This window comes from Gorilla gorilla, chromosome 8 (assembly GCF_029281585.2).
Source record: "Gorilla gorilla gorilla isolate KB3781 chromosome 8, NHGRI_mGorGor1-v2.1_pri, whole genome shotgun sequence".
Taxonomy (NCBI): Eukaryota; Metazoa; Chordata; class Mammalia; order Primates; family Hominidae; genus Gorilla; species Gorilla gorilla.
The window spans coordinates 135,120,327-135,148,090 of record NC_073232.2 but is presented as its reverse complement, the minus strand read 5'-3'; the positions used below and the strand labels follow the sequence as shown (position 1 = coordinate 135,148,090).

At 42.8% G+C, this 27,764-nt stretch overlaps 1 protein-coding gene across 3 annotated transcripts in view; it reads left to right on the top strand.

Annotated features, from left to right (window-relative positions):
• FAM24B (family with sequence similarity 24 member B) overlaps positions 1-24,927 on the top strand; it is a 36,107-nt gene extending 11,180 nt beyond the window's left edge. The window contains exons 2-4 of one of the 3 annotated variants that reach the window (XM_019035660.4): positions 18,729-18,870; positions 23,497-23,593; positions 24,582-24,927. In XM_019035660.4, coding sequence (XP_018891205.1) covers positions 23,502-23,593; positions 24,582-24,774 — 285 coding nt within the window. In that variant the 5' untranslated portion in view covers positions 18,729-18,870; positions 23,497-23,501 and the 3' untranslated portion in view covers positions 24,775-24,927. Of the gene's footprint in view, positions 1-18,728; positions 18,871-20,737; positions 22,787-23,466; positions 23,594-24,581 lie in introns of those variants that run through there. The other 2 variants (XM_055352276.2, XM_063710557.1) reach the window with 2 other exon arrangements.
• Positions 24,928-27,764: the final 2,837 nt, after the last annotated feature.

The following is a 27,764-nucleotide window of genomic DNA, read 5'->3' as shown; positions in this document are numbered from 1 at the left end:
TCTTCTCCAGGAGTATCTTTGTGGCGTTCTCTATATTTCCTGAATTTGAATGTTGGCCTGCCTTGCTAGATTGGGGAAGTTCTCCTGGATGATATCCTGCAGAGTGTTTTCCAACTTGGTTCCATTTTCCTCATCACTTTCAGGTACACCAATTAGACGTAGATTTGGTCTTTTCACATAGTCCCATATTTCTTGGAGGCTTTGTTCATTTCTTTTTATTCTTTTTTCTCTAAAATTCTCTTCACGCTTCATTTCATTCATTTCATCTTCCATCGCTGATACCCTTTCTTCCAGTTGATTGCATCGGTTACTGAAGCTTGTGCATTTATCACGTAGTTCTTGTGCCATGGTTTTCAGCTCCATCAGGTCCTTTAAGGACTTCTCTGCATTGATTATTCTAGTTATCCATTCGTCTAATTTTTTTCAAAGTTTTTAACTTCTTTGCCATTGGTTTGAACATCCTCCTTTAGCTCGGAGTAGTTTGATCTTCTGAAGCCTTCCTCTCTCAACTCGTCAAAGTCATTCTCCGTCCACCTTTGTGTCATTGCTGGTGAGGAGCTGCGTTCCTTTGGAGGAGGAGAGGTGCTCTGATTTTTAGAGTTTCCAGCTTTTTGGCTTTGTTTTTTCCCCATCTTTGTGGTTTTATCTACCTTTGGTCTTTGATGTTGGTGACGTACAGATGGGTTTTTGGTGTGGATGTCCTTTCTGTTTGTTAGTTTTCCTTCTAACAGTCAGGACCCTCAGCTGCCAGTCTGTTGGAGTTTACTGGAGGCCCACTCCAGACCCTGTTTGCCTGGGTATCAGCAGCGGTGGCTGCAGAACAGCGGATATTGGTGAACCACAAATGCTGCTGCCTGTTCTTTTCTCTGGATGTTTTGTCTCAGAGGAGTACTCAGCCATGTGAGGTGTCAGTCCGCCCCTACTATGGGGTGCCTCCCAGTTAGGCTACTCGGGGGTCAGGGACCCACTTGAGGAGGCAGTCTGCCCGTTCTCAGATCTCAAGCTGTGTGCTGGGAGAACCACTACTCTCTTCAAAGCTGTCAGACAGGGACATTTAAGTCTGCAGAGGTTATTGCTGTCTTTTGTTTGTCTGTGCCCTGCCCCCCAGAGGTGGAGCCTACAGAGGCAGGCAGGCCTCCTTGAGCTGTGGTGGACTCCACCCAGTTCAAGCTTCCTAGCCGCTTTGTTTACCTACTTAAGCCTGAGCAATGGTGGGCGTCCCTCCCCCAGCCTGGCTGCCACCTTCAATCTGTTCTTATGCAGCTTCCTTACCTTTCTTAGCTTTCACAGAATTGCAGAGAGTTAGGGCATTGCTCTGGATTAGGTTTTGGCTTAAGGGAATGTTGTGGCTGGTTTGATTTTCTATCCAGACCACTAAAACTTTATTCATATCAGCAATAAAGCTATTTTGTATTCTTTTTTTTTTTTTTTTTTTTTATTATACTTTAAGTTTTAGGGTACATGTGCACATTGTGCAGGATAGTTACATATGTATACATGTGCCATGCTGGTGCGCTGCACCCACTAACTCGTCATCTAGCATTAGGTATATCTCCCAGTGCTATCCCTCCCCCCTCCCCCCACCCCACAACAAGCCCCAGAGTGTGATATTCCCCTTCCTGTGTCCATGTGATCTCATTGTTCAATTCCCACCTATGAGTGAGAATATGCGGTGTTTGGTTTTTTGTTCTTGCGATAGTTTACTGAGAATGATGGTTTCCAATTTCATCCATGTCCCTACAAAGGACATGAACTCATCATTTTTTATGGCTGCATAGTATTCCATGGTGTATATGTGCCACATTTTCTTAATCCAGTCTATCATTGTTGGACATTTGGGTTGGTTCCAAGTCTTTGCTATTGTGAATAATGCCGCAATAAACATACGTGTGCATGTGTCTTTATAGCAGCATGATTTATAGTCCTTTGGGTATATACCCAGTAATGGGATGGCTGGGTCAAATGGTGTTTCTAGTTCTAGATCCCTGAGGAATCGCCACACTGACTTCCACAATGGTTGAACTAGTTTACAGTCCCACCAACAGTGTAAAAGTGTTCCTATTTCTCCACATCCTCTCCAGCACCTGTTGTTTCCTGACTTTTTAATGATTGCCATTCTAAGTGGTGTGAGATGGTATCTCATTGTGGTTTTGATTTGCATTTCTCTGATGGCCAGTGATGATGAGCATTTTTTCATGTGTTTTTTGGCTGCATAAATGTCTTCTTTTGAGAAGTGTCTGTTCATGTCCTTCGCCCACTTTTTGATGGGGTTGTTTGTTTTTTTCTTGTAAATTTGTTTGAGTTCATTGTAGATTCTGGATATTAGCCCTTTGTCAGATGAGTAGGTTGCGAAAATTTTCTCCCATGTTGTAGGTTGCCTCTTCACTCTGATGGTAGTTTCTTTTGCTGTGCAGAAGCTCTTTAGTTTAATTAGATCCCATTTGTCAATTTTGGCTTCTGTTGCCATTGCTTTTGGTGTTTTGGACATGAAGTCCTTGCCCATGCCTATGTCCTGAATGGTAATGCCTAGGTTTTCTTCTAGGGTTTTTATGGTTTTAGGTCTAACGTTTGAATCTTTAATCCATCTTGAATTGATTTTTGTATAAGGTGTAAGGAAGGGATCCAGTTTCAGCTTTCTACATATGGCTAGCCAGTTTTCCCAGCACCATTTATTAAATAGGGAATCCTTTCCCCATTGCTTGTTTTTCTCAGGTTTGTCAAAGATCAGATAGTTGTAGGTATGCGGCGTTATTTCTGAGGGCTCTGTTTTGTTCCATTGATCTATATCTCTGTTTTGGTACCAGTACCATGCTGTTTTGGTTACTGTAGCCTTGTAGTATAGTTTGAAGTCAGGTAGTGTGATGCCTCCAGCTTTGTTCTTTTGGCTTAGGATTGACTTGGCGATGCGGGCTCTTTTTTGGTTCCATATGAACTTTGAAGTAGTTTTTTCCACTTCTGTGAAGAAAGTCATTGGTAGCTTGATGGGGATGGCATTGAATCTGTAAATGACCTTGGGCAGTATGGCCATTTTCACGATATTGATTCTTCCTACCCATGAGCATGGAATGTTCTTCCATTTGTTTGTATCCTCTTTTATTTCCTTGAGCAGTGGTTTGTAGTTCTCCTTGAAGAGGTCCTTCACATCCCTTGTAAGTTGGATTCCTAGGTATTTTATTCTCTTTGAAGGAATTGTGAATGGGAGTTCACTCATGATTTGGCTCTCTGTTTGTCTGTTGTTGGTATATAAGAATGCTTGTGATTTTTGTACATTGATTTTGTATCCTGAGACTTTTCTGAAGTTGCCTATCAGCTTAAGGAGATTTTGGGCTGAGACAGTGGGGTTTTCTAGATAAACAATCATGTCGTCTGCAAACAGGGACAATTTGACTTCCTCTTTTCCTAATTGAATACCCTTTATTTCCTTCTCCTGCCTGATTGCCCTGGCCAGAACTTCCAACACTATGTTGAATAGGAGCGGTGAGAGAGGGCATCCCTGTCTTGTGCCAGTTTTCAAAGGGAATGCTTCCAGTTTTTGCCCATTCAGTATGATATTGGCTGTGGGTTTGTCATAGATAGCTCTTATTATTTTGAAATACATCCCATCAATACCTAATTTATTGAGAGTTTTTAGCATGAAGGTTGTTGAATTTTGTCAAAGGCTTTTTCTGCATCTATTGAGATAATCATGTGGTTTTTGTCTTTGGCTCTGTTTATATGCTGGATTACATTTATTGATTTGCGTATATTGAACCAGCCTTGCATCCCAGGGATGAAGCCCACTTGATCATGGTGGATAAGCTTTTTGATGTGCTGCTGGATTCGGTTTGCCAGTATTTTATTGAGGATTTTTGCATCAATGTTCATCAAGGATATTGGTCTAAAATTCTCTTTTTTGGTTGTGTCTCTGCCCGGCTTTGGTATCAGAATGATGCTGGCCTCATAAAATGAGTTAGGGAGGATTCCCTCTTTTTCTATTGACTGGAATAGTTTCAGAAGGAATGGTACCAGTTCCTCCTTGTACCTCTGGTAGAATTCGGCTGTGAATCCATCTGGTCCTGCACTCTTTTTGGTTGGTAAACTATTGATTATTGCCACAATTTCAGCTCCTGTTATTGGTCTATTCAGAGATTCAACTTCTTCCTGGTTTAGTCTTGGGAGGGTGTATGTGTCGAGGAATTTATCCATTTCTTCTAGATTTTCTAGTTTATTTGCGTAGAGGTGTTTATAGTATTCTCTGATGGTAGTTTGTATTTCTGTGGGATCAGTGGTGATATCCCGTTTGTCATTTTTTATTGGGTCTATGTGATTCTTCTCTCTTTTCTTCTTTATTAGTCTTACTAGCGGTCTATCAATTTTGTTGATCTTTTCCAAAAACCACCTCCTGGATTCATTGATTTTTTTGAAGGGCTTTTTGTGTCTCTATTTCCTTCCGTTCTGCTCTGATTTTAGTTATTTCTTGCCTTCTGCTAGCTTTTGAATGTGTTTGCTCTTGCTTTTCTAGTTCTTTTAATTGTGATGTTAGGGTGTCAATTTTGGATCTTTCATGCTTTCTCTTGTGGGCATTTAGTGCTATAAATTTCCCTCTACACACTGCTTTGAGTGCATCCCAGAGATTCTGGTATGTTGTGTCTTTGTTCTCGTTGGTTTCAAAGAACATCTTTATTTCTGCCTTCATTTCGTTATGTACCCAGTAGTCATTCAGGAGCAGGTTGTTCAGTTTCCATGTAGTTGAGCGGCTTTGAGTGAGATTTTTAATCCTGAGTTCTAGTTTGATTGCACTGTGGTCTGAGAGATAGTTTGTTATAATTTCTGTTCTTTTACATTTGCTGAGGAGTGCTTTACTTCCAAGTATGTGGTCAATTTTGGAATAGGTGTGGTGTGGTGCTGAAAAAAATGTATATTCTGTTGATTTGTGGTGGAGAGTTCTGTAGATGTCTATTAGGTCTGCTTGGTGCAGAGCTGAGTTCAATTCCTGGGTATCCTTGTTGACTTTCTGTCTGGTTGATCTGTCTAATGTTGACAGTGGGGTGTTAAAGTCTCCCATTATTAATGTGTGGGAGTCTAAGTCTCTTTGTAGGTCACTCAGGACTTGCTTTATGAATCTGGGTGCTCCTGTATTGGGTGCATATATATTTAGGATAGTTAGCTCCTCTTGTTGAATTGATCCCTTTACCATTATGTAATGGCCTTCTTTGTCTCTTTTGATCTTTGTTGGTTTAAAGTCTGTTTTATCAGAGACTAGGATTGCAACCCTTGCCTTTTTTTGTTTTCCATTTGCTTGGTAGATCTTCCTCCATCCTTTTATTTTGAGCCTATGTGTGTCTCTGCACATGAGATGGGTTTCCTGAATACAGCACACTGATGGGTCTTGACTCTTTATCCAACTTGCCAGTCTGTGTCTTTTAATTGGAGAATTTAGTCCATTTACATTTAAAGTTAATATTGTTATGTGTGAATTTGATCCTGTCATTATGATGTTAGCTGGTGATTTTGCTCATTAGTTGATGCAGTTTCTTCCTAGTCTCGATGGTCTTTACATTTTGGCATGATTTTGCAGCGGCTGGTACCGGTTGTTCCTTTCCATGTTTAGCGCTTCCTTCAGGAGCTCTTTTAGGGCAGGCCTGGTGGTGACAAAATCTCTCAGCATTTGCTTGTCTGTAAAGGATTTTATTCCTCCTTCACTTATGAAGCTTAGTTTGGCTGGATATGAAATTCTGGGTTGAAAATTCTTTTCTTTAAGAATGTTGAATATTGGCCCCCACTCTCTTCTGGCTTGTAGGGTTTCTGCTGAGAGATCCGCTGTTAGTCTGATGGGCTTCCCTTTGAGGGTAACCCGACCTTTCTCTCTGGCTGCCCTTAACATTTTTTCCTTCATTTCAACTTTGGTGAATCTGACAATTATGTGTCTTGTAGTTGCTCTTCTCGAGGAGTATCTTTGTGGCGTTCCCTGTATTTCCTGAATCTGAATGTTGGCCTGCCTTGCTAGATTGGGGAAGTTCTCCTGGATAATATCCTGCAGAGTGTTTTCCAACTTGGTTCCATTCTCCACATCACTTTCAGGTACACCAATCAGAAGTAGATTTGGTCTTTTCACATAGTCCCGTATTTCTTGGAGGCTTTGCTCATTTCTTTTTATTCTTTTTTCTCTAGACTTCCCTTCTCACTTCATTTCATTCATTTCATCTTCCATTGCTGATACCCTTCCTTCCAGTTGATCGCATCGGCTCCTGAGGCTTCTGCATTCTTCACGTAGTTCTCGAGCCTTGGTTTTCAGCTCCATCAGCTCCTTTAAGCACTTCTCTGTATTGGTTATTCTAGTTATACATTCTTCTAAATTTTTTTCAAAGTTTTCAACTTCTTTGCCTTTGGTTTGAATGTCCTCCCGTAGCTCAGAGTAATTTGATCGTCTGAAGCCTTCTTCTCTCAGCTCGTCAAAATCATTCTCCATCCAGCTTTGTTCCGTTGCTGGTGAGGAACTGCGTTCCTTTGGAGGAGGAGAGGTGCTCTGCGTTTTAGAGTTTCCAGTTTTTGTGTTCTGTTTTTTCCCCATCTTTGTGGTTTTATCTACTTTTGGTCTTTGATCATGGTGATGTACGGATGGGTTTTCGGTGTGGATGTCCTTTCTGTTTGTTAGTTTTCCTTCTAACAGACAGGACCCTCAGCTGCAGGTCTGTTGGAATACCCTGCTGTGTGAGGTGTCAGTGTGCCCCTGCTGGGGGATGCCTCCCAGTTAGGCTGCTCGGGGGTCAGGGGTCAGGGACCCACTTGAGGAGGCGGCCTGCCCGTTCTCAGGTCTCCAGCTGCGTGCTGGGAGAACCACTGCTCTCTTCAAAGCTGTCAGACAGGGACATGTAAGTCTGCAGAGGTTACTGCTGTCTTTTTGTTTGTCTGTGCCCTGCCTCCAGAGGTGGAGCCTACAGAGGCAGGCAAGCCTCCTTGAGCTGTGGTGGGCTCAACCCAGTTCGAGCTTCCAGGCTGCTTTGTTTACCTAAGCAAGCCTGGGCAATGGCGGGCGCCCCTCCCCCAGCCTCGCTGCCGCCTTGCGGTTTGATCTCAGACTGCTGTGCTAGCAATCAGCGAGATTCCGTGGGCGTAGGACCCTCCGAGCCAGGTGTGGGATATAGTCTCGTGGTGCGCCGTTTTTTAAGCCGGTCTGAAAAGCGCAATATTCGGGTGGGAGTGACCCGATTTTCCAGGTGCGTCCGTCACCCCTTTCTTTGACTCGGAAAGGGAACTCCCTGACCCCTTGCGCTTCCCAGGTGAGGCAATGCCTCGCCCTGCTTCGGCTCGCGCACGGTGCGCGCACCCACTGGCCTGCGCCCACTGTCTGGCAGTCCCTAGTGAGATGAACCCGGTACCTCAGATGGAAATGCAGAAATCACCCGTCTTCTGCGTCGCTCATGCTGGGAGCTGTAGACGGGAGCTGTTCCTATTCGGCCATCTTGGCTCCTCCCCCCTATTTTGTATTCTTATCTGTGTGTTCACTGGAGTAGCACTTTTAATTTCCTTTGAGAACTTTTCATTTGCATTCCAACTTGGTAACTGTTTCATGCAAGAGGCCTAGTTGTCAGCCTATCTGGGTTTTCAACATGCCTTACTCACTAAGCTTAATGATTTCTAGCTTTTGATTTAAAATATGATGTACATGACTCTTCCTTTCATTTGAACACTTAGAGACCATTGTAGGGGTATTAATTGTTATCATTTCGATATTTTTGTGTCTCAGGGAATAGGGAGGCCTGAGAATAGGGAGAGAGGTGAGGGAATGGCAGTCAGTGGAGTACTCAGAACACAATTTGTTGATTAAGTCTGCCATGTTATAGGGTCATGATTCATGGTGGACCAAAACAATGGCAATAGTAACATCAAAGATTGCTGTCACAGATCACCATAACATATATAATAATAAAGCAAAAGTTTGAAATATTGTAAAAATTACCAAAATGTGACAGCAGAGACACAAGTAAGCACATGCTGTTGGAAAAATGGCACTGATAGACCTTCTTAATACAGGGTTGCCAGAAATCTTCAGTTTGCAAAAAATGCAGTATCTATGAGGCACAGTACAGTGAAGCACAGTAAGACAAGATATGCCTGTATACCTAAAACAAGCAGAAGAGAAGACGTAATAAAAATCAGCAAAAATCAACGAAATTGACAAAGAAAAAATCAATGAAATCAAAAGCTGGTTCTTTGAAAAGATAGATAAAGTTGATAGGCCTCTGGTCAGACTAAAAAAGACACAAATTATTAATATTAGAAATGAAAGTGGGACCATTAGTATTGATTCCACAGGCATTAAAAGGATAAAAAAGGAGGTCGGGTGCGGTGGCTCATGCCTGTAATATCAGCACTATGGGAGGCTGAGCTGGGCGGGTGACCTGAGGTCAGGAGTTAGAGACCAGCCTGGCCAACATGGTGAAACCCCATCTCTACTAAAAATAAAAAACTAATGAGGTGTGGTGGCATGCACCTGTAGTTCCAGCTACTCGGGAGGCTGAGGCAGGAGAATCGCTTGAACCTGGGAGGCAGAGGTTGCAGTGAGCCAAGATTGCACCACTGCACTCCAGCTGGGCAACAGAGTGAGACTTCATCTCAAAAAAAAAAAAAAAAAAAAAGAAGAATACAAACAGCTGTCTCCGAATTCGATAACAGATGAAATGGATCAATTTCCTGAAAGATACAATGTACCCAAACTTAGAAAGGAGAAATAGATAATCTAAATAGGCCTATATCTAGTAAAAAAAAAAAAAAAATTAATAATTACTCTTCCAAAAACTAAAGCACCAGGACCAGATGAGTTCACTTGTGAATTTTCCCAAACATTTGTGGCAAAAATAATACAAATTTTATGCAGTTTTATCCAGAAAATAGAAGCACAGAAACACTTCCTAATTCATTATATGAGGCCAGCATTACCCTAACACCAAAGCAAAATAAAATCGTTAGGAGAATGGAAACATACATACCAATACCTCTCATGAACACAGATGCAAAAATCCTCAACAAAATATCAAATAGAATCCAACAAGTAGAAAAAGTATTATATATCAACACCAACTGGGAGTTACTCCAGGTGTGTAAGGTATTCTGGTATGTTTCTGGTTCAGTATTGAAAACCAATTAGTATAACCTATCACATAAAGAATAAAAGAATAAAAATCATATCAATAGATGCAGAAAAGAGGATTTGAGAAAATTCAACACCCATTCATCATAAAAAAAATTCAGCAAACTAGTAATAGATGGAAACTTCTTCAGGTTAATAAAGAACATGTACAAACAACCTACCGCTAACATCATACTTAACAAGTATGTATTAGAATGGCTAAAATAAAAAAACAAAACCTGACAATCCAAATGATGCTGGTGGGTATGCACAGCACCAGGAATTCTTATTCACTGCTGGTTGGAATTTTAAATGGTACATAATGACTCAGCAGTTGGACTCCTAGTTATTTATCCAGCTGAGCTGAAAATCTATGGGTACACAAAAACCTGCACATGAATTTTTATAGTAGCTTTATTCATAATTGGCAAAAGCTGGAAGCAACTAAGATGTCCTTCAGTAGGTAACTAAAGAAACTGGTATTTCATATAATGGAATATTATTCCGTGATAAAAATAAATGAGCTAGCAAGTAACAAAATGACATGGAGAAACCTTAAGTGTACATTGCCAGTTGAAACCAGTTAGCCTTAAAAGGCTACATACTATATGGTTCCAACTATGTGACATTCTGGATAAGGCAAAACTACAGGGACAATTAAAAGAATGGTTGCCAGGGTCTGGTAGGGGGAAAGGAGAAGGGTAATGTTGAATAAGTGAAGCATGGGATTTTGGGGGCAAAATTAATCTGCATGTGATACTATAATGGTGGATATGTGCATTTGTCCGGACCTATAGGACTGTACACACAGAGTGAGAAAACTGAATATAAATTACCGAACTTAGTTAATATATTAATATTGTCCCATTAATTGTAACAAATGCACCACAGTAATATAAGATGTTTTTTCTTGTCAAAGTTACTTTTATTAGTAAAAGTGTAGTACCTAAATATGTATACAAAAGTTACTCAAAAAATCCATCATTTTTCCTTTGCTTGTGAAAAGTAGTACACACAACAGACCTCAGTGATATTATGCAACAGTGACCCATGCTGGTGTAGAATTCTCACAGCTTTTTAGGAGAACTTTAAAAAAGCAAGTGAAATATGTAATACCTGATTGTTTTAACTCCAGTAACTGTGGAAGTATGAAGAAGCTAAGGTTCTTCATTATTCATCAATGCCAAAAATAAAGGTGAAAACTTGAATTCCTATTTGGCTTTCTTGTATTAAATGATCAGAATAAAATTACTGTAATGCTAAACTTTTTCAACAACTTCATGTTTTTCACTCTTGCTTTATACAGTGAACATGTGTTGTTTCAGTTTGCTCTGAAACAACACATGTTTTTCATGTGTTGTTGTTTTGGGATGAGCTTCACCACTTATCCATTGTGATTGTGGCAGGAGTTATCAGTGACAGTGCATGTGACCCTGACCTGAACAAGATCATGGGCCCTTGTCCCTTTTTCCACAGGGACTGGTACAATTCAAGGGCAGGTGATCCAGGGAAGACCAAAGTCCTTTTGTAGGATTTGTACATGCTGGAAAAGGACATTATCCCTCTCCTTTTTAGATCATAGATCTTAAGGATGTGGGCTTGTAGCCGACACTGGCCCAGTATGTGGAGGGGGCCAGCCTGAAAATGGAAAAACAGTCAGGAGATGTTGGTAAAGAGCCCTGGCAACATCATCCGAGGCTACGCCTATGGATGGTAATGAAGTTTTGAGGTTGTTACTTCGGTGAATCAGTGTAAATGAAGTATTCACTAAGGAATTAAACAGAACTAAACAGGACAGATTGAATAAAATAAAATAACAGTGTATGTGAGCAGGGGAGAGGGACATATGGGAATTCTGTCCTATCTACTCAATTTAAAAATAAATAGAAAACTGTTCTAAAAAGACTTTTGAAAGCTCTGTAGCTGATTTGAATGCACATACAGTTTGCTAGCCGCTAGTCTTGAGGTTTATAGCCTGCTTCTGGAACCAGATTTGCTGAGTTCAATTCCTGGCCCTTTTCCCTGCTAGCTGTATGGCCTTGGACAAATTCTTAACCTCCATATGTCCATGTTTTCCCATTTGTTATTGCCTCCATTAAGAAAATGGGGATGATAATAGTATTACCTACCTCATAGGGTCTCTTAAGAGAATGAAATATCTAAGAGCTAGTGCCAGGCATGAAGTCATCAATCAGTGTAATATCAGCTATTACTTTGTGATTGTGGATGTTACTGTTACCTGTAGGTAGGAGCAGCTGAATTCTTTCCACAGAGATTCTTCAACATGGCGGAAAAGCTACATGTCCTGGTGATAAGACCAAATGCCTTGGCTTAATGGAAGTGGGAAAGATGGTTCTGATGTCTCTGGTCTTTCCACTGTTCAGGAATGGTTCTCACTGAAATTGAGCTCAGATTCAATGCTTCATGGGTTTCCTTTAGCGTGTCCCCTCCCAAGCTGGCCCTTCAGCTTGATTTGCTTGATAGAGACTGCACTTGGTACTAAGAAGAGTTGGCCACACAATGAGTGGGAATATACCTTCCACAGGTGATTCTTACACAGTCGTTTAGCTAAATACCATCAGCAATTGGTTTCTCCCATTTGGACACCTGGAGAGAAAAGTAGTTATGATGTCTTTGTGTATAGTCCTTAAAAGAGCAAAGAAAATATAAGGCAGAAGGAACATTGTTATACTAGAAGAATTATTTGCATTTGTGTTAAAAAACCCAGTTTGTAATGAACCTGACTTATTCTTTATAATCTCCATATATAATGCAGCAACCATTTTGCTTATTATTGGCTGAAAAGTCCCTGAAAACAAAGGCCTTTTATTCATTTATTTTTCCTTAAAAATAACTCATTTGAAGAACAGTACATGTTTATTATAGAAAAATAAGAAATACACTGAAAAGAAAAATAGTAAAATTCCACAATCCCAACCATATATAGACAATCACTGTTAATAACTTCATGTATTTACTTTTCTTTTTTCTCTTCTTTCTCCTCCAGATTTCTAAAATGCGTATACTTACTGAGTCTTATTCTAGGAAATGTGAATATTGAAATGAACATGAGAGACGGTCCATGCTGTCATGGCATTTATATTCTAAATAGGAGAGACACACAGTAAATAAACCAAAATTAAATTATAATTGCTGTTTAGAATCTAATTAAACAAGGTGATAAGATAGAGGGTGTCTTGTAGGTGGGGGTTCAATAATATGGCCAAGGAATGCCATTTTGAGAAGGGGAAATTTTAGCAAAGACATAAAGAGGAATGCACTCAGGTGTGACATGTCTTGGGGAGGGGCTGGTACATGTTAGGCAAAGAAACAGACAAGGGCTAAGGCCTTGAGGCAGGAAGCAACTGGGCATGTCTACACAGTAAGGGAGGGAGGGCCATTGTGGCTTGAATGTCAGTGAAAGGAAGCAAGATGGGAGGTGGTGACAGAAAAGAGAGGCAGGTAAATGGTCAGATTATGAAGGTCTGTGTAGGTCAGATAAGGAGTTTGGATTTTACTCTAAGGTCAGTGGGTACTGTTAGAGCAGGAAAAATGATATGGCTGACTAGTTTTTAAAGAATGTCCCAGTGGCTCAGGATGTGAGCTCAGCAATGATGTCAGTATATAAAAATTCACTGCTCCTGTGTACCAGCAATGAACAATTGGAATTTGAAATTTGAAAATAATACTGTTTACAATAGCACTAAAAGTTAAAGAAGCATTTAGGTATAAATCTAATAAACTTTATGTAGGATCTGTATTCTGAGTATTATAAAACATTGATGGAAATTAATCAAAGAATATCTAAATAAATGGCGATAGTCCATGTTTATGGATAGGAAAATCCACTATGAAGATGTCAATTCTCCCCAATTTGATCTACAGATTCAATGTAGAAAGTTTTTGTAGATAGCTACAAGTTTATTCTAAAATGTATACAAAGAGGCAAAGGAATTAGAATAGCCAAAACAAACTGAAAAATAACAAAGTTTAAGGACTCACACTATTAATTTTAAGACTTATTTTGAAGCTACAGTGATCAATGCAGTTTGACATAGATCAGTGGAACAGAATGGAGAGCCCAGAAATAGATCCACAAAAATAAGATGATTTTTGAAAAATTTTCAAAGGCAAAGTTTTTGTAAACCAGTTGGATGTTCTGGCGCCAAAAAATGAACCTCAACATATACCTCATTTACAAAAACTAAAGCAATATGAATTGTAGAACTAAATGTAAAATATAAAACTATAAAACATACAGAAGAAAATAGGAGAAAATCTGTGTGACAGTGGGTTTGGCAATGACATTTTAGATATGACAACAAAAATATAATCAATGAATAAAAGGATAAATTGGAATTTATCTAATTAAAAACTTGCTTTATTGAAGACACACTTAAAAGAATGAAAAGAAAAGCCATAGACTAGGAGAAAATATTTGCAAATCATATATTTCATAAAGGGCTTAGATCCAGAGCATATGAAGGAGGAACTCTAAAAACTGAATAATAAAGTAAATACCTAATTTCAGGAAATAAGCAAAAGAGCTAAAAAGATACTTTATCAAGGAAGTTATCTACCAATAAGCATATGGATGGCAAATAAGCATATGAAAAGATGCTCAAAATTATTAGTAATAAATCAAATAATAACAGCCAGATACCACTTCAGATGTGTTAGAATGACAGGCAAGCAAACAAAAAAGTCCTCTGACATTATCAAATGCTGACAAGTTAACATAGCTGCTAGAATTCAACTTCATTGCTAGTGAGAATAAAAAATGATACAACCACTCTGTAAAACAGTTTGGCAGTTTTTTATAAAGTCAGACATGCACTGAATACACAACCCAGCAATTCTCCCCTTAGGTATTTACCAAATGAACTGAAAACTTACATTCACACAAAAACTGGTATGGGATGTATTATAGCAGCTTTTTTATAATTGTCAAAACCTGGAAATAAATCCACATGTCCTTCAATGTATGAATGGATAAACTGTGGTCCAGTCAAACAACAGAATAGTACTTCACCCTAAAAAGAAACTATCGATATACAAATATTAAATGCAATTTTCTAAGTGCACAACGCCAGGTCCAAAAGGCTAAGTATAATGTGATTTAGTTTATATGACAATCTGCAAACCCAAAGCAAAAGGATGGAAAATTGATCCATGGTTGCCAAGTGGTGGCATATAGGGGAGAAGCTGACTGTAGGGGCCACAGAAGGGAACTTTTTAAGGTGATGGAACTGTTCTTTATGGTACTGTTGTGGACAAATACCTGATTCTGTGCATTTGTCAAAACTCATACTACTGTACATCACAAAGAGCGAACTTTACTGTGTGCAAGTTAAAAAAAAAAAAAGTCAGACCAAAATGTTGGTGGAAGGGGCTGTGCCAGGACAAAATACAAGCTGCCGGGAGTGTTGGCAGCTGATGGCTCTCAGTGCCACTGCTCTCCAGGAATTCAAGACAGTTGTCTTGAACAACTTCACAGGCCCTCCTTGAACAACTCCTCATCCAGTGACTAGTCAATATAGGCATATAAAGGTCTGAGCACACTGCCTCAATGGGGCATCTCGGAAGGGCCAGCCTAGCCTTAAACTCTCCGGGGAATTGGTGGGAACCTTTTATTGCAGCTGCTTCATAGTTCATTGACCCTTCAGTCCTGCTTCCCTCACCCCTCACAGGGGTGGATTTTGAATACACTCCCCAGGGAGCCTCCTGTACACAAGCCTCTGTGTCAGAGTTTATTTTCCAGGTTCCTGACCTATGACAGTTGGTACAAGAGTATGTAAGGGAATGGCTCTGCCATTGCACCCTGGCAACCTTGCACCTTTCCACCTTTCTGGCCATGCAAGACAAGGTCTGAACCCTAGTTAATCTGAGGCTTGGTGGAATGCCTTTGATCCTCCAGGATCAAGAAGGATTTGAGAGGCTTGTAAGGAGCTGCTACAAGGCCATCTCTCACTCACCATCTTCTCTGGAAGGCTTTCATGAGTCAGTTCGTAATGGCTGCCTCTGTTCTGATAAGGTATAAAGCTTTCTGCCATGCTTCCATCAGAATACAACTTCAGAATATTAAACCACTTAGCTTCAGTATAGAATTTGCTCCTTAGCAACAAATTATCCCACAACTCACATCGCAGTCATCCAACATGTTGTGTTTGGTGTCATCCTATTTGGAATGTGGAACAGGGATTGGGGTGCCTTTGGCTAATCTCTCTTTCAATGTCTGAGTACTAAACCGTCTGAATCAAGAAGTGGATTACTGTGTCTTTACCAGTAGAATCAGTCAGTTCTTGCCCTGTCTTATGTGTGCTGTCCACTTCCATCCAAAAGATGCAGAGACCAAGGATGGGCAATTCTGTGGGAGCCTAGTTTCCTGAGTCCTGGAAGAGGAACCACTGATGGAAACCTGAAGTCTGCAAGAAGAAAAAAGCATCTTTCCTAAGGAAATTTAATATATTGCCAGATCCCTAGAGGAACCGTGTTCAGATTTTGCTCACAGAAGTCTGTTGCATAACTGCCAGGGAGGGTGGGGTGCCCTGAAGCCTTAGCATGCTCCCTCTGTAGTCTCTGGGGAGCACCAGCCCAAGGGGTACTTCTCGCTGGTACTGGGGACACCACGTTTAGAAGGATTCAGAGGCTCTGTGTGCCCCACAGACAGTAAGGGCTACCTGGGTAACCACTCTCTGTGGTCTTCCCCCCAGTTCCTAGAACTTTCCTGCTTCAGGACCCGAAGGTGCACATTCAAGAATGCAGGAGGAGTGATCTCCTGCTGTGGGCACAGGTGTGCATGGGGAGGGATGCGCAGGGGCACAGTGACACTCTTTTTTTTTTTTTTTACTATTACACTTTAAGTTCTAGGGTACATATGCACAACGTGCAGGTTTGTTACATATGTATACATGTGCCATGTTGGTGTGCTGCACCCATTAACTCGTCATTTACATTAGGTATATCTCCTAATGCTATCCCTCCCCCCTCCCCCACTCAACCACAGGCCCCGGTGTGTGATGTTCCCCTTCCTGTGTCCAAGTGTTCTCATTGTTCAGTTCCCACCTATGAGTGAGAACATGTGGTGTTTGGTTTTTTGTCCTTGCGATAGTTTGCTGAGAATGATGGTTTCCAGCTTCATCCGTGTCCCTACAAAGGACATGAACTCATCCTTTTTTATGGCTGCATAGTATTCCATGGTGTATATGTGCCACATTTTCTTAATCCAGTCTATCATTGATGGACATCTGGGTTGGTTCCAAGTCTTTGCTATTGTGAATAGTGCCGCAATAAACCTATGTGTGCATGTGTCTTTATAGCAGCATGATTTATAATCCTTTGGGTATATACCCAGTAACGGGATGGCTGGGTCAAGTGGTATTTCTAGTTCTAGATCCTTGAGGAAAGTTACACTCTTAAGTAGTCACCACATGTGAATTGTCAGAGCATTCAGAGCCAGCCTTGCCAGTGCCTGAGTAGTTGTCAGGTGGTCAGCAGGCACTGACACGCACTTCCAGCCCATTTGGGGGACATAAAAGTAAACTGATAATGTTTTCTTTTGTTCCTTTTTAAAGCTTCAGTTTGACAGTTTAAGGCCTAGAAATGTGAGTTTGAAGGGTTTGTACTTCCTCAAGAGTTTATAACATTCTTCTTGTCATTAAGGCCTCAAAACTTGACTGGAGGCAAGTTTGAGTGATGAGTGCTTTGAAGAAAATGACAAAACTAGAGAAATACAAGGAAACAGATACATAAGTACCATAAATACACAAGTACAGCAAAACTGCCTTTGCGGAGCAGAGGTAAAGGTTCCCAGCATTGTGTTGATAATTTGAGTTTTATAAACGTATTTGAAGGTAGTAAGAGAAATGACCAGTTGTGAAGTGTAAATGGATTAGATAGCAATTCAATATTTATTGCTTTAAAGACTGACTTATGTAATAGCAAGAAAGAATAGTGAAAATTCAATTGCAGCAAAGCTCACTGGCTTTCATGTTTTGGACCAAAATGGTTCCCTTTTATAAGTGGAACATAGTAACCTCATGGTAGGCAAAGTTCTCTGATGACCCCCAAGATTCCAGCTCCCCCATGCAGATATCCTGTATATTCCCATCCCCTAGAGGGTAGGCTGGACCAGCAAATATGATGGAATGTCACTCTTGTGTCTAGGTTACTAATCAGCTGACTTTGAGCTAATCAAAATAGAGATTATCTGGGTAGATCTGACCTTATTAAGTGAGCCCTTTTAAAGGTGGGTGGAGCATCAGAGAGAGGCTTTACTCCTAGCCTGGGAAGGAGAAGTAAACTGCCTTGGAGTGAGAGGGCCTGTGAGTGGGTGGCCTGTAGGAGCTGAGAGTGGCTTTGGGCCATTAGCCAGCAAGAAATAGGAACCTCATTCCTACAATCACAAGCAACCAAATTCTGTTTGTCTCCATCCAATGAAATGTAAATGCAGGGCTGGGCCTGGCTCTGGGGGGCTGGCAGCTTAGGGACATCATGAGCCCACTGGTGTTTAAAGGTGGGAAGTGGAGGGAGGGATATAGTGGCTGAGGGAAGCAGCAGTAATCCAGGGTGATTTTTCTCAGTCCAAGTGAAATGAAGATCGATCTGTAATCACTGTCTACATCTCTTTGCAACATGCAGTGGGTCTGTCCAGGGGAGAGGGGGCTGGAGAAGGAACCTTTGAGGCCAGTGAGGATGCTCTGCAGTCCTGATTTAGGCCCAGGGAAAGAAGAAGAGACCCCTGGAGACTCCCCAGCATGGCTAGACTGAGACTGAGGCCTCAATACACTGGAAGTGGGAAAGATATTCAGATGCTTTTGCTGTCTGGTCGTTCCAGTGTCAAAGGCCGTTCTCATTGGGATTGAGCTGCAGAATCAGGGCTTTATGACCTCCCCCAGGCTGCCCCTTGAAGGCAGGCACTGCTGACTCCCCACGCTGACACTCTCTGCTTCAGCAGGGTCACTCCTTGCTGCAGCAGCCACAGATGGTTCAGGTCAAGAACAACAGGACAGATTGCTTGTTTGCTACACGGGGAACATAATTGGCACTGTCTGCTTAGCTCCTCATAGATGATATTTGGCTTTTCACAAAGTAAGCCACCACAAGTTGGGTGAGACTGCTGGTCTTGGGACAGAGATCGTAGTTGGTTTTGGTCTCTTCCTGGGTGCTGCCCCTGTGCTGATTGTGTCTCCTTGTAATGTGCCATGGCAAAGATGTGAGTCACTTAACAATGAGGGACATCCCTTCAAATGGGATACCTGGACACTCTCTGCTTCAGCAGGGGCATTCTTTGCTGTGGCAGCCACATATGGTTCAGGTCAAGAACAGCAGGAGAGGTTGAAAGGCAAAGGCATGTTTGTGTACACTCTTGGCTTTTTTACCTTCTGGCTTGGGGCTGTGAGCTTGTAAATAAAATGTTCTCAGCCTGGTGGCTCTGTGTGTCAGCGCTGCCTTGTTGTCACTTTAAATAATTGAGTTTACTATCGGGTGTTTAACTCAGCATGTTAGCTGAGCTCTCCCTCTGTCTGAGGCACTGTAGACTGAAGAAACTGACAAGCTGAATGATCTCCCCTTTCCTGAGCTAGAGAGTACTTGAGCTGTTCTCTTTTCCCCTCTCCAGTTGCCTTAGAAATGGTGAGATGGGAAGCTGCAGTTGGAAGACCCTGGAGGATGCCTGACTAGGGGATGTCTGACACATGATTGGAGCTCTTTTTGAAATGTTTCTTGCCCTTCCTGGAGCAGAGGAGCCATTATTTATGCAGGTAAAATAAGAGGAACTGTTACTTCTCTTGAATCATGTGAGTATGAGAAGAATGCCTCCCAAGAAATGAGAGGTTGATTTGACAGACTCAGTCTTGTCACATTTTGTGGAAGTTAAGCCTGTGAGTTAGAGGGCAAATCCCAGAGCCCAGTGCGTGGCAGATTGTGACCTTCCTCATCTTGCCTGCACCTCCGGGGGATCTGCATGGATCACCTAGACAGGCACTGATAAGGTAGAACATGGTAATCCATCACTAAGTTTGCAGTTTTTTCTCTTTGGTTCTTTTAAAACTGATTTTACAGTCATAAAGTTTGGTGAGGGAAAGACTTGGGTGAAAGTCCTTGTGGATGTGAATTACAGAGAATTTCCATAGAGAAAAGGCCAGCCCCTGTATCGGGAATCGCATTTTGCAAAGTTGAACTCACTGATTCTGAGCACAGTTGCTGCCTACCTTTTGCCATCTGGAACACATGGCCCCATCCCTCTCAGTCCTCTTAAGCAGTCACCACATGTGAATCATCAGTGAGATATTGCTTCGAATGAAAACATCAACACAAAAATCAGCCCCTTCCTTAAATGAAATGCAACGGGATTTATTTGCAGATCTTTCAGCTAACAGCCAAAATCACCGCCTTTGAATAATAGAGTTGGGGGACTGGGAATGGGGAACAACACATCATTTCAGAAGGTTCAGGAAGGCTGGGGGTGGAAGAGCATTGGACTTGGGAAGCAGGAGATGGAGGGAAGGATTATAGAACTAGGTCCTAGTTTCTTTGCTGCCAGTGACTTGCTGTGTGACCCAAGGGAGTCACTTCCACTCTCTGAGCTTTAGTTTCCTCATCTTTCAAACAGAGGTTTTAGTTATTGCCTCCTGGTTGCCTTCATTACAACTCAGAAAGATATTACTAAAACACATTGGAAGTAGTTAAATGTTGGTGACTTACAAGCAATGTAGAAAGTATGCATTCTTTTTAATAAATGAAATAATATTGGTCAGGGTTTAACTGCTATGTCTGTCACTGCACCGTCTAAATTTAGAGGCTCAGTCAGAGAAAGTGAGTACCAGACTGACAAAATTCAGATTTCAGTCATTGATCATAACATGTGCCAGCACCTAATAGGTTCTAGGTTCTCTGATACCTAGGGTTGCAGAGCTCCTGCCCCCACAGAGCTCACAGACACCTTGAAAAAGCAAACTTTAAATGCACAAGCCCACAGACTATCAAACAGCAATCAGGTAACCACAGAAATAGAGGGAAACCGAGAGATGAAGTAGTCACCCCCATGGGGAGGGTCCACAGGGCCTAGCTCCTTAATGATGACTAAGCTTATTTAGGGTTATATCCCTCTGAACCCAAGTAGGGACTACAGACATCTGCTACCACACCTGGCTAATTTATTTTCACTTTCATTTTTAAAATTTTTTGTAGAGATGGGGTCTAACCATGTTGCCAAGGCTCATCTCAAACTCCTGGGCTCAATCCAATCCTCTTGCCCTACCCTTCCAAAGTGCTGGGATTACAGGCATGAACCACTACACCTAGTCAACAATTCAAATTTCCATATAGGCACAAACAAAGGGCATGGATACATAGGGAGAGGAGCAATTAACACAGGAGGGAGAGAGGCAGAAATCAGGGAAGGTTTTATAAGGACATGGCATTGTATTGAAGTCTTGCAGGATTGGTGTTTCAGCAGATAGAGGAGGCGAGGGACAGGGAGGGCCATCTAACCAGGTCACAGGCATGAAAATACTTGGGGTGTGGGATAATGGAGAGGGAGATGAGGCTGGAAAGATGTTATGTTGAGATATGGGCTGGATAACGCATGCGAAGGGCCCACGGTACAAAATTTAAGGAAACACTCATTTTCAGGATTGAGCAAGTGTAGGGTTGGTGCAGAAGCTGTGGCTTTTAAGCAGAGGACTGATTAAAAAATTTCCCATATGGGGGACTTCCACTTATGGGAAGAGATACTTTTTCTTATTCTTCCTAAGTACAACTAAAATCCATGGACACTATATAGAAAACAAACATAAGACTTGAATAGGTGGAGAGAAGAAGGAAGGCTAGCTAGGGACCTTGGGATCAAAGTAATAGCATGGTAGTGAGTTCCCTAAGTTTTGTTTTTTGTCTCGGATTCCTAAACTTGGAGCTGAAGAAGTGAGCAACTTGGAAACACCAATGGGTTCAGACAAAGGAGCCCCACCAAGAAACTAGTTTTTCTGGCCAAAAGACCAGGAAATGGGCAACTCAACAAGACAGAAAACTTTTAGACAATAGCTTCTGCATTCTAGGCAAACACCATAGAAAAAACTATGGCCCTATCCCAACTCCACCAGCGAAGACTGAGTAGAGAGCCTAGATGTCTACTGTTACCAAGCTGTAAAGAAGTGTCCCAAAGCACCCCTCCACCAGGGTGGTGTCAGAGAAGGCTGAATAAAGAGCAGAGACTCACCTCTGAGCCCTGTGGTATCAGTGGAGACCCCTTGGGGAGTCTGGATTTCTTCTCTGACTCAGTAGATAATGGGGCAACTTTCCACTTAACTTCTGGGGTGGCATCAGAGGAGGCCTGGTGAAATTTCATGACTTTTATTATCTCACAGTGGTAATAAGGCCACCTCCACTGCAGTGTCAGTGGAGACTAAAACAGAAAGGAATTTTCCTGTTGTCTTCATTGTAAGAACCTGGTGAGTTCCTGGAGATATGACTCATGAAAGTGTGCCCCCACCCAACAAAATAAAACAAAATTGGGCCCTCAGGAGTTTTTAAATATTCTGCTAGTCCCTATTCATCATCCAGGAAGACATCAGTTACCATGTAAGTGTTCTTACCAGTTGCTGGCTCTGGCAATGGCTTCTGCTCCTAAGCTGGGATTCTCTGTATTCACCTCTCTCTTTAGTTTTGGGGGTGGCTGTTTGCCCTGTGACTTCAATTTTCTGGTTGACTTAAGAGTTGTTGATTCAGCTTTTATTCAGCCACTTTATTCAGCTTTTTACTTGTTGTGAGGATGGGAATGATGACTCCCAAGCCCTTCACATGTTTGTGCAGAAACCAGAAGTCCTGTGTTCACTTTTACCCATTTTTTTTCTTTCTGTATTGCAGTTTGGATAATCTCAACTATCTTCAAGTTCACTGATTCTTCTGTCAATCCAAATCTGCTATGAAAGCCCTTCTAGTGAATTTTTCATTTCAGTTATTGTAGTTTCCAATGCCATAATTTCTATTTGGTTCTTTTGATAATTTTTATCTTTATTGGTATTTTTTATGATGAGACATTATTCTCATATTTTCCTTTAGTTTTTTGGACATGGATTCCTTTGAACATGTTTAAAAGACTTTAAAAGTATTTTCTAGTAGGGCCAATGTCTGGGCTTCTTCCAGAAACAGTTTTTATTTATTGCTCCCCCACTCCTTTATGGGCCATACTTTCTTATAGGCTTTTTTGAAAACTGGGCATTTAAAATAATATAACATAGCATCTCTGGGAATCAGACTCTTAACTAAAACTTTTCTCTGAGGGAAACAAAGCCTGAAAAGGGGAGACTGAGTATTCCATGGCTTAAGAGAGTATTTAGGCATATCTACTTCCATTGGTGCTAAAATATGTCTGGAAGTGGAATGGAATTCAGAACTCCATGAAAGAGAGCTGGTGTCCAGAGCATTGATGTCACACAGCCTGTGTCCTGATTGGCACAGAAGTTGGAACTAGATTGTGGATATCCATTCTGCTAGCTCTGCTGGAAGACTGCTTCTAAAAGCAAGCTGTTCAACTTTGGATATTAATCATTAGAATTTTCTTTCTCAAATTAAAGGTTTGAGAAATTCGTGATAAGATGTCCTGTTCCCTAAAGTTTACTTTGATTGTAATTTTTTTTTACTGTTGGCTTTCATCCAGCCATGAGGAGTTAGAAGGTGGTAAGTATGCTTTGGCAATCAGATTGTTTATTCTTCTCCCCTGGCTCACTTTTTCCCAGTTTCAGAAAGTTAAACTAATTTATTATCTCAAATTGGATTTCTTGGGAGAATTTAAGATTTAGGAGGAAAAATGTCAGTTGTCAGAGGAAGAATTGTAAAGTTCTTTTCCTAAAACATGCATCATTTACAAAATGGATTTGCATATTCTCAGTATTGTTGGGACAGTAACATTTGGAAACAGTCATTTCCACAGAAGAGCTTTGAGCCTGATATCCAGTGAGGGGTCATTTCTGATTCTGAAAATGAGTATAGCTCAGGAGGCCCAGGTGCTGGGGAGTGACGCCATCAGCTCCACTGCAGGCCTGCTTGTTATTTCCAGCCGCACATCACACCTGTGAAAGGGAAAGATTCTTCCCACTGTTTGTCCTTCTGATAGCCTTCTCTCTGGACTTTGCATTTCCATTCCTTTTCATTGACAAACTGACTTTTTTTATTTTCTTTTTTTCCATCTCTGGGCCAGCTTGGGATCCTAGGCCGCCCTGGGAAGACATTTGTGTTTTACACACATAAGGATCTGTGTTTGGGGTTTCTTCTTCCTCCCCTGACATTGGCATTGCTTAGTGGTTGTGTGGGGAGGGAGACCACATGGGCTCAGGGCTTGCTTGCACTTATCTGCCTAGGTACATCGAAGTCTTTTGACCTCCATACAGTGATTATGCTTGTCATCGCTGGTGGTATCCTGGCGGCCTTGCTCCTGCTGATAGTTGTCGTGCTCTGTCTTTACTTCAAAATACACAACGCACTAAAGTGAGTCACAAGTTCAAAATAAACAACGTACTAAAGTGAGTCACATGGGGAAAAGGGGATATCCCACTTCCTCAGTGGGATACCTGGGCTTCCTGTTGGAGCAAGGTCATTCCTTGCTGCTGTGGCCATACCCTGGGTGAAGTCAAGAAGAACAGGCAGCTTTGTAAAAGCAAAAAGACAGCTGAGTGTAGAATCTTATTTTTTTTCTTCCTGGCTGGGGTTGGTAGAATGTTCTCAGCTTCGGCCTGTGAGTGTCCGCGCTGCTTGGCTGTCACTGGACCTCACTAAGTTTACCATCAGGTGTTTAATTCAGCACCTTGGCCAAGACTCCCTCTGTCCTGGGCACTGTAGGCTGCAGATTCTGTGGGGGAGGCTGCGTGAACAAGCTCTGTCTTGTGCTCATGTGGAGGACAGGCTGGATTGATCTCTTCTTGCCTGAGTTGGGAGCTCTCAGGGTATTCCTCCATTTGTTTCTGGAGGCCTTGGGGAAAATGACTGGGGCTCTAGATCTCAGGGACAGCTGAACCGTGTGAAAAACCTGGGGGACAGTGGACAAGGGAGGGTAGGTCAGATAAGATTGCATTCTGGGGAGAAGACCCTTTAAGTACCAGAGAGATTGGTTGTCAGATGCAATTGTTTCCCCATTCTAAGGGGTTCACAATGGCACATCCCGGAGCCCGGGACACAGCCAAATGCAGCACCTTCCCATCGTTCCTGCATCTCGGGGGCCTGCAGTGACCAGTTGGGTGACCTTGCTTGCGAATTCACTCACCCTTACTTTTGTAACCTCAGTTTACATTTATAGCAGTCATAGGAGAGGAAAGGATTCGAGAGGAACTTGGGACGGGGGAGAGAGCTTTAATGTAGGGCTGGTGTTCATGTTTGACTGGCTTCAGCACTAAACTCCCCAGATACCCCCCAACAGTTCTAACAAAAGGGCTGAGAAGAAAAATTCTAAGCCTGTGCTTTGTGTGTGTCTTTTCTCAAGAGCTGCAAAGGAACCTGAGGCTGTGGCTGTAAAAAATCACAACCCAGACAAGGTGTGGTGGGCCAAGAACAGCCAGGCCAAAACCATTGCCACGGAGTCTTGTCCTGCCCTGCAGTGCTGTGAAGGATATAGAATGTGTGCCAGTTTTGATTCCCTGCCACCTTGCTGTTGCGACATAAATGAGGGCCTCTGAGTTAGGAAAGGTGGGCACAAAAATCTTCATGAGCAATACTTCTTAGTAGATTGTTTTGTTATTCAAATCAAGTTCTAGTGTTTTTATGTGAGATTATATAATTTACAGTGTTGTTTTATATACTTTTGAATAAATGTACACTATTAAAAATAATCCTCTTTGCTGCCAATATTTTTTGATTGTTGATTATAAACATCCTTTGTTTAAATATATTTATTACTCACTTTGGAATGTGGGGGGATTAGCTTGTAGCATTGCAATAGAAGAAAGAGAATTGGAATAAAAGTGTCCAGCACATCTCCCACCCGAGAAGGAAAATGCACACTGTTCTTAGGACACTTCCAATTTCAGCCCAGCTGATCTTGTCCAGCTGGAGTCGCTCATTTAGCTCTCGTGAGGGCTTGGATGGTTGACATCCACCGCAGAAAATGGTGTCATGTCCTGATACCTGTCCTGTTGTCCTGTCCATTTATCCAAGACAGTGAGAGGAGCTAGGCAGGACCTCTCTGTGTTAAAGTTGTCTGACCTGTGTAAGATAGGCCTGAGCTCAGTGACCTCAAAAGGACCTTTTGAAAACCAGTTTCTTCCTACTGCAATCCCCAGATCTCCAGAGCATGTGGCTCCTTCGTGGATTACGGTAACAGTGATGTGTGTTGATCCAGCCATCAACATCTTCAACTGTAACACGAACCACCAGCCAAAGGCCAAAGCCCAGACTCCCTGACCACAACAGCAGGTGGCAGGAAGCACTCCTCCCCACTTTACTCCCAGCTGCCTTCTGTTCCAGCTCCTGCCCCTGAGCCTCCTGGAACCCCTTTCTAAGCATGATTCCCTATCTGTAACCGCCATGTCCACTCCTCTCATGAACTAAACCCTTGCTTGTGACCATCACATGTATACTGAATGTAAAGAATTATTAGCTAGTAACAGGTGGTAATCTACTAAAAGGGGGTAAAAAGGAAAACAGAAGTCGCAAATGAAGGAAACAGCTGTGACAGGTAGGCACAGAAATGGGCCAGATGTGGGTGGAGGAGCTGCCTATAGAGGCCGAGCACCTCTTGGAGGCTGAGCCTCCAGCCCCAGCATGCTTGGGAAGAGGCCAAGTCAGGGCAGCCTCCAGCTGGAGGTCACCTGTCCCCCTTAAGTTTCCGGGCACTGTCTGTCCCCTGCCTTTGATTTTTTCTTGTCACCAGCCAGCTCTGACAGATGGAGCACATACAAATCCCCTCTTACCCCACCCAGTGGGTGGCCCAGTGCCTGGATCCAGGACGCCTGTGCCAGGGCCTCCCCATGTGGGTGACTATACCTGGTGCAGGTATTGCAGGGGCCATGAGGGAGGTGGGACAAAGGTCTTCAGGACACCCCCATTAGCAGGAGGACAGAGCACCGCACATGGGCTTTAGAGCCCTATGGAGCCGGTTCCCATCCCAATTCGGCCTTCACCAGGGGAAGTCCCTTGACTCATCTGAGCCTCTGTGTCCTTGATGTGAAGTGGGGACTTGCACAGGTGACAGAGAAGAAGCAGTGAGATGATGCAGGGTGACCCCACAGCACCCCGTGGTCCCCAGGAAGTTGCCAGAGGCCTGAAGGGGGCTTCTCTCCTGACTATATCTGGAAGCCTGGGTCCTTTGCCAGGGCCACCTGACAGAGTGTGGCCATGAAACTCTCGCACTCAGTGGAGATGGATTAGGGACGTTGGAGATCCCAGCCATGGGTGACAAAGAGGGGTTCAGAGGGAAAGCCCAGGGTGGGAGTGGGTATCCATGGACACAACTGCAAGCGCTTCGTAACCAGAAGGGTCCCCCATCTCAAACACCTGTGCCCTGCTAACTCACCCCAGGACACCCAGTCCTGCCTCATCCACAGCCAGCCCGGGCAGATAGGAATGGAGCAGAGCAAGGCAGGGGCCTTGGGGCGTGTCCAAGCTCCTCCTGAGCATCCCAGGTGCTGCCTTTCCCCTGCAAGGGTCCAAAGAGGAATGGATCCCCTGGGTCACAACGTAGGACTGTGCTCTCCCTAGGGAGGCCTCCTGGGCTGCAGCACAGTCAGAACAACACAGAGGGGCTTACAGTAGCCAGAGGGTTTCACCCTAGGAGACTTAGCCTGCACGAGCGTCAGACCTCCCCAGAGCTGCACAAGGGTTCTTCAGAAAGTAGCCAGTCCTGGCATTGTCCACTTAATATGTTCCACCTGAACTTAGAGTGAAACCCAGACTCATTTGCCCTATGGGTCCTTCCCCATCTGACCTTCACCTGCTCCTCCCCATCCTCCCCTCCCAGCTCACTCCTCCCACTCATGACCAGCCAGGCTGTTCTTTATTTCCTACTATTGTAGGTGTGCCCACCTGGTCTCTGCCTCGGGGCCTGTGCACTTGCCCTCTCTTTTGCCGTGTGCCCACCTGGTCTCTGCCTCGGGGCCTGTGCACTTGCCCTCTCTTTTGCCTAAGATGCAGCCCCCAAGCTCAGATCACCCATGAATGCCTCCCTCTTGTCTTTCTGCCTTTGTTCAGATTTCATCTCTCAAGATGCCCTCCTTCTCACTGTCAGATTTCCTCCCCACCCCAAGGCAACCACCATCTATGCAGTCATCCTGTTTATTGTATCCTTAGCTCCTCTCACCAGTTGAATTCTTCATTTATTTTTGTTGCCTAACTCTCCACTTAGAATACAAGTTTCATGAGGGCAGGACTGTGTCTCTCACATTCAATTCTATATTGCTTAGGCCCTAGATCAATAAGTAATATTTACTGACTGAATGAATGAAAAGAGGGCAGCCCCCACCCACCACCATTTGCTCCTCCCAATCTCAATGTGGACACTAGGATTTCTTTCTCTCAACTGCAAAACACCGTGCCCGAGAGACTAATTCACCTGCTTCAGTCTCTCCAGACATAACTCGTTAGAAATCGCTGTGGGGGAATCTGGATCGGCACTCTTTTTCTCTTCATCCTCTACCCTCTTCCCCTCCCGCACAGGGTCAGCCACCTGGCA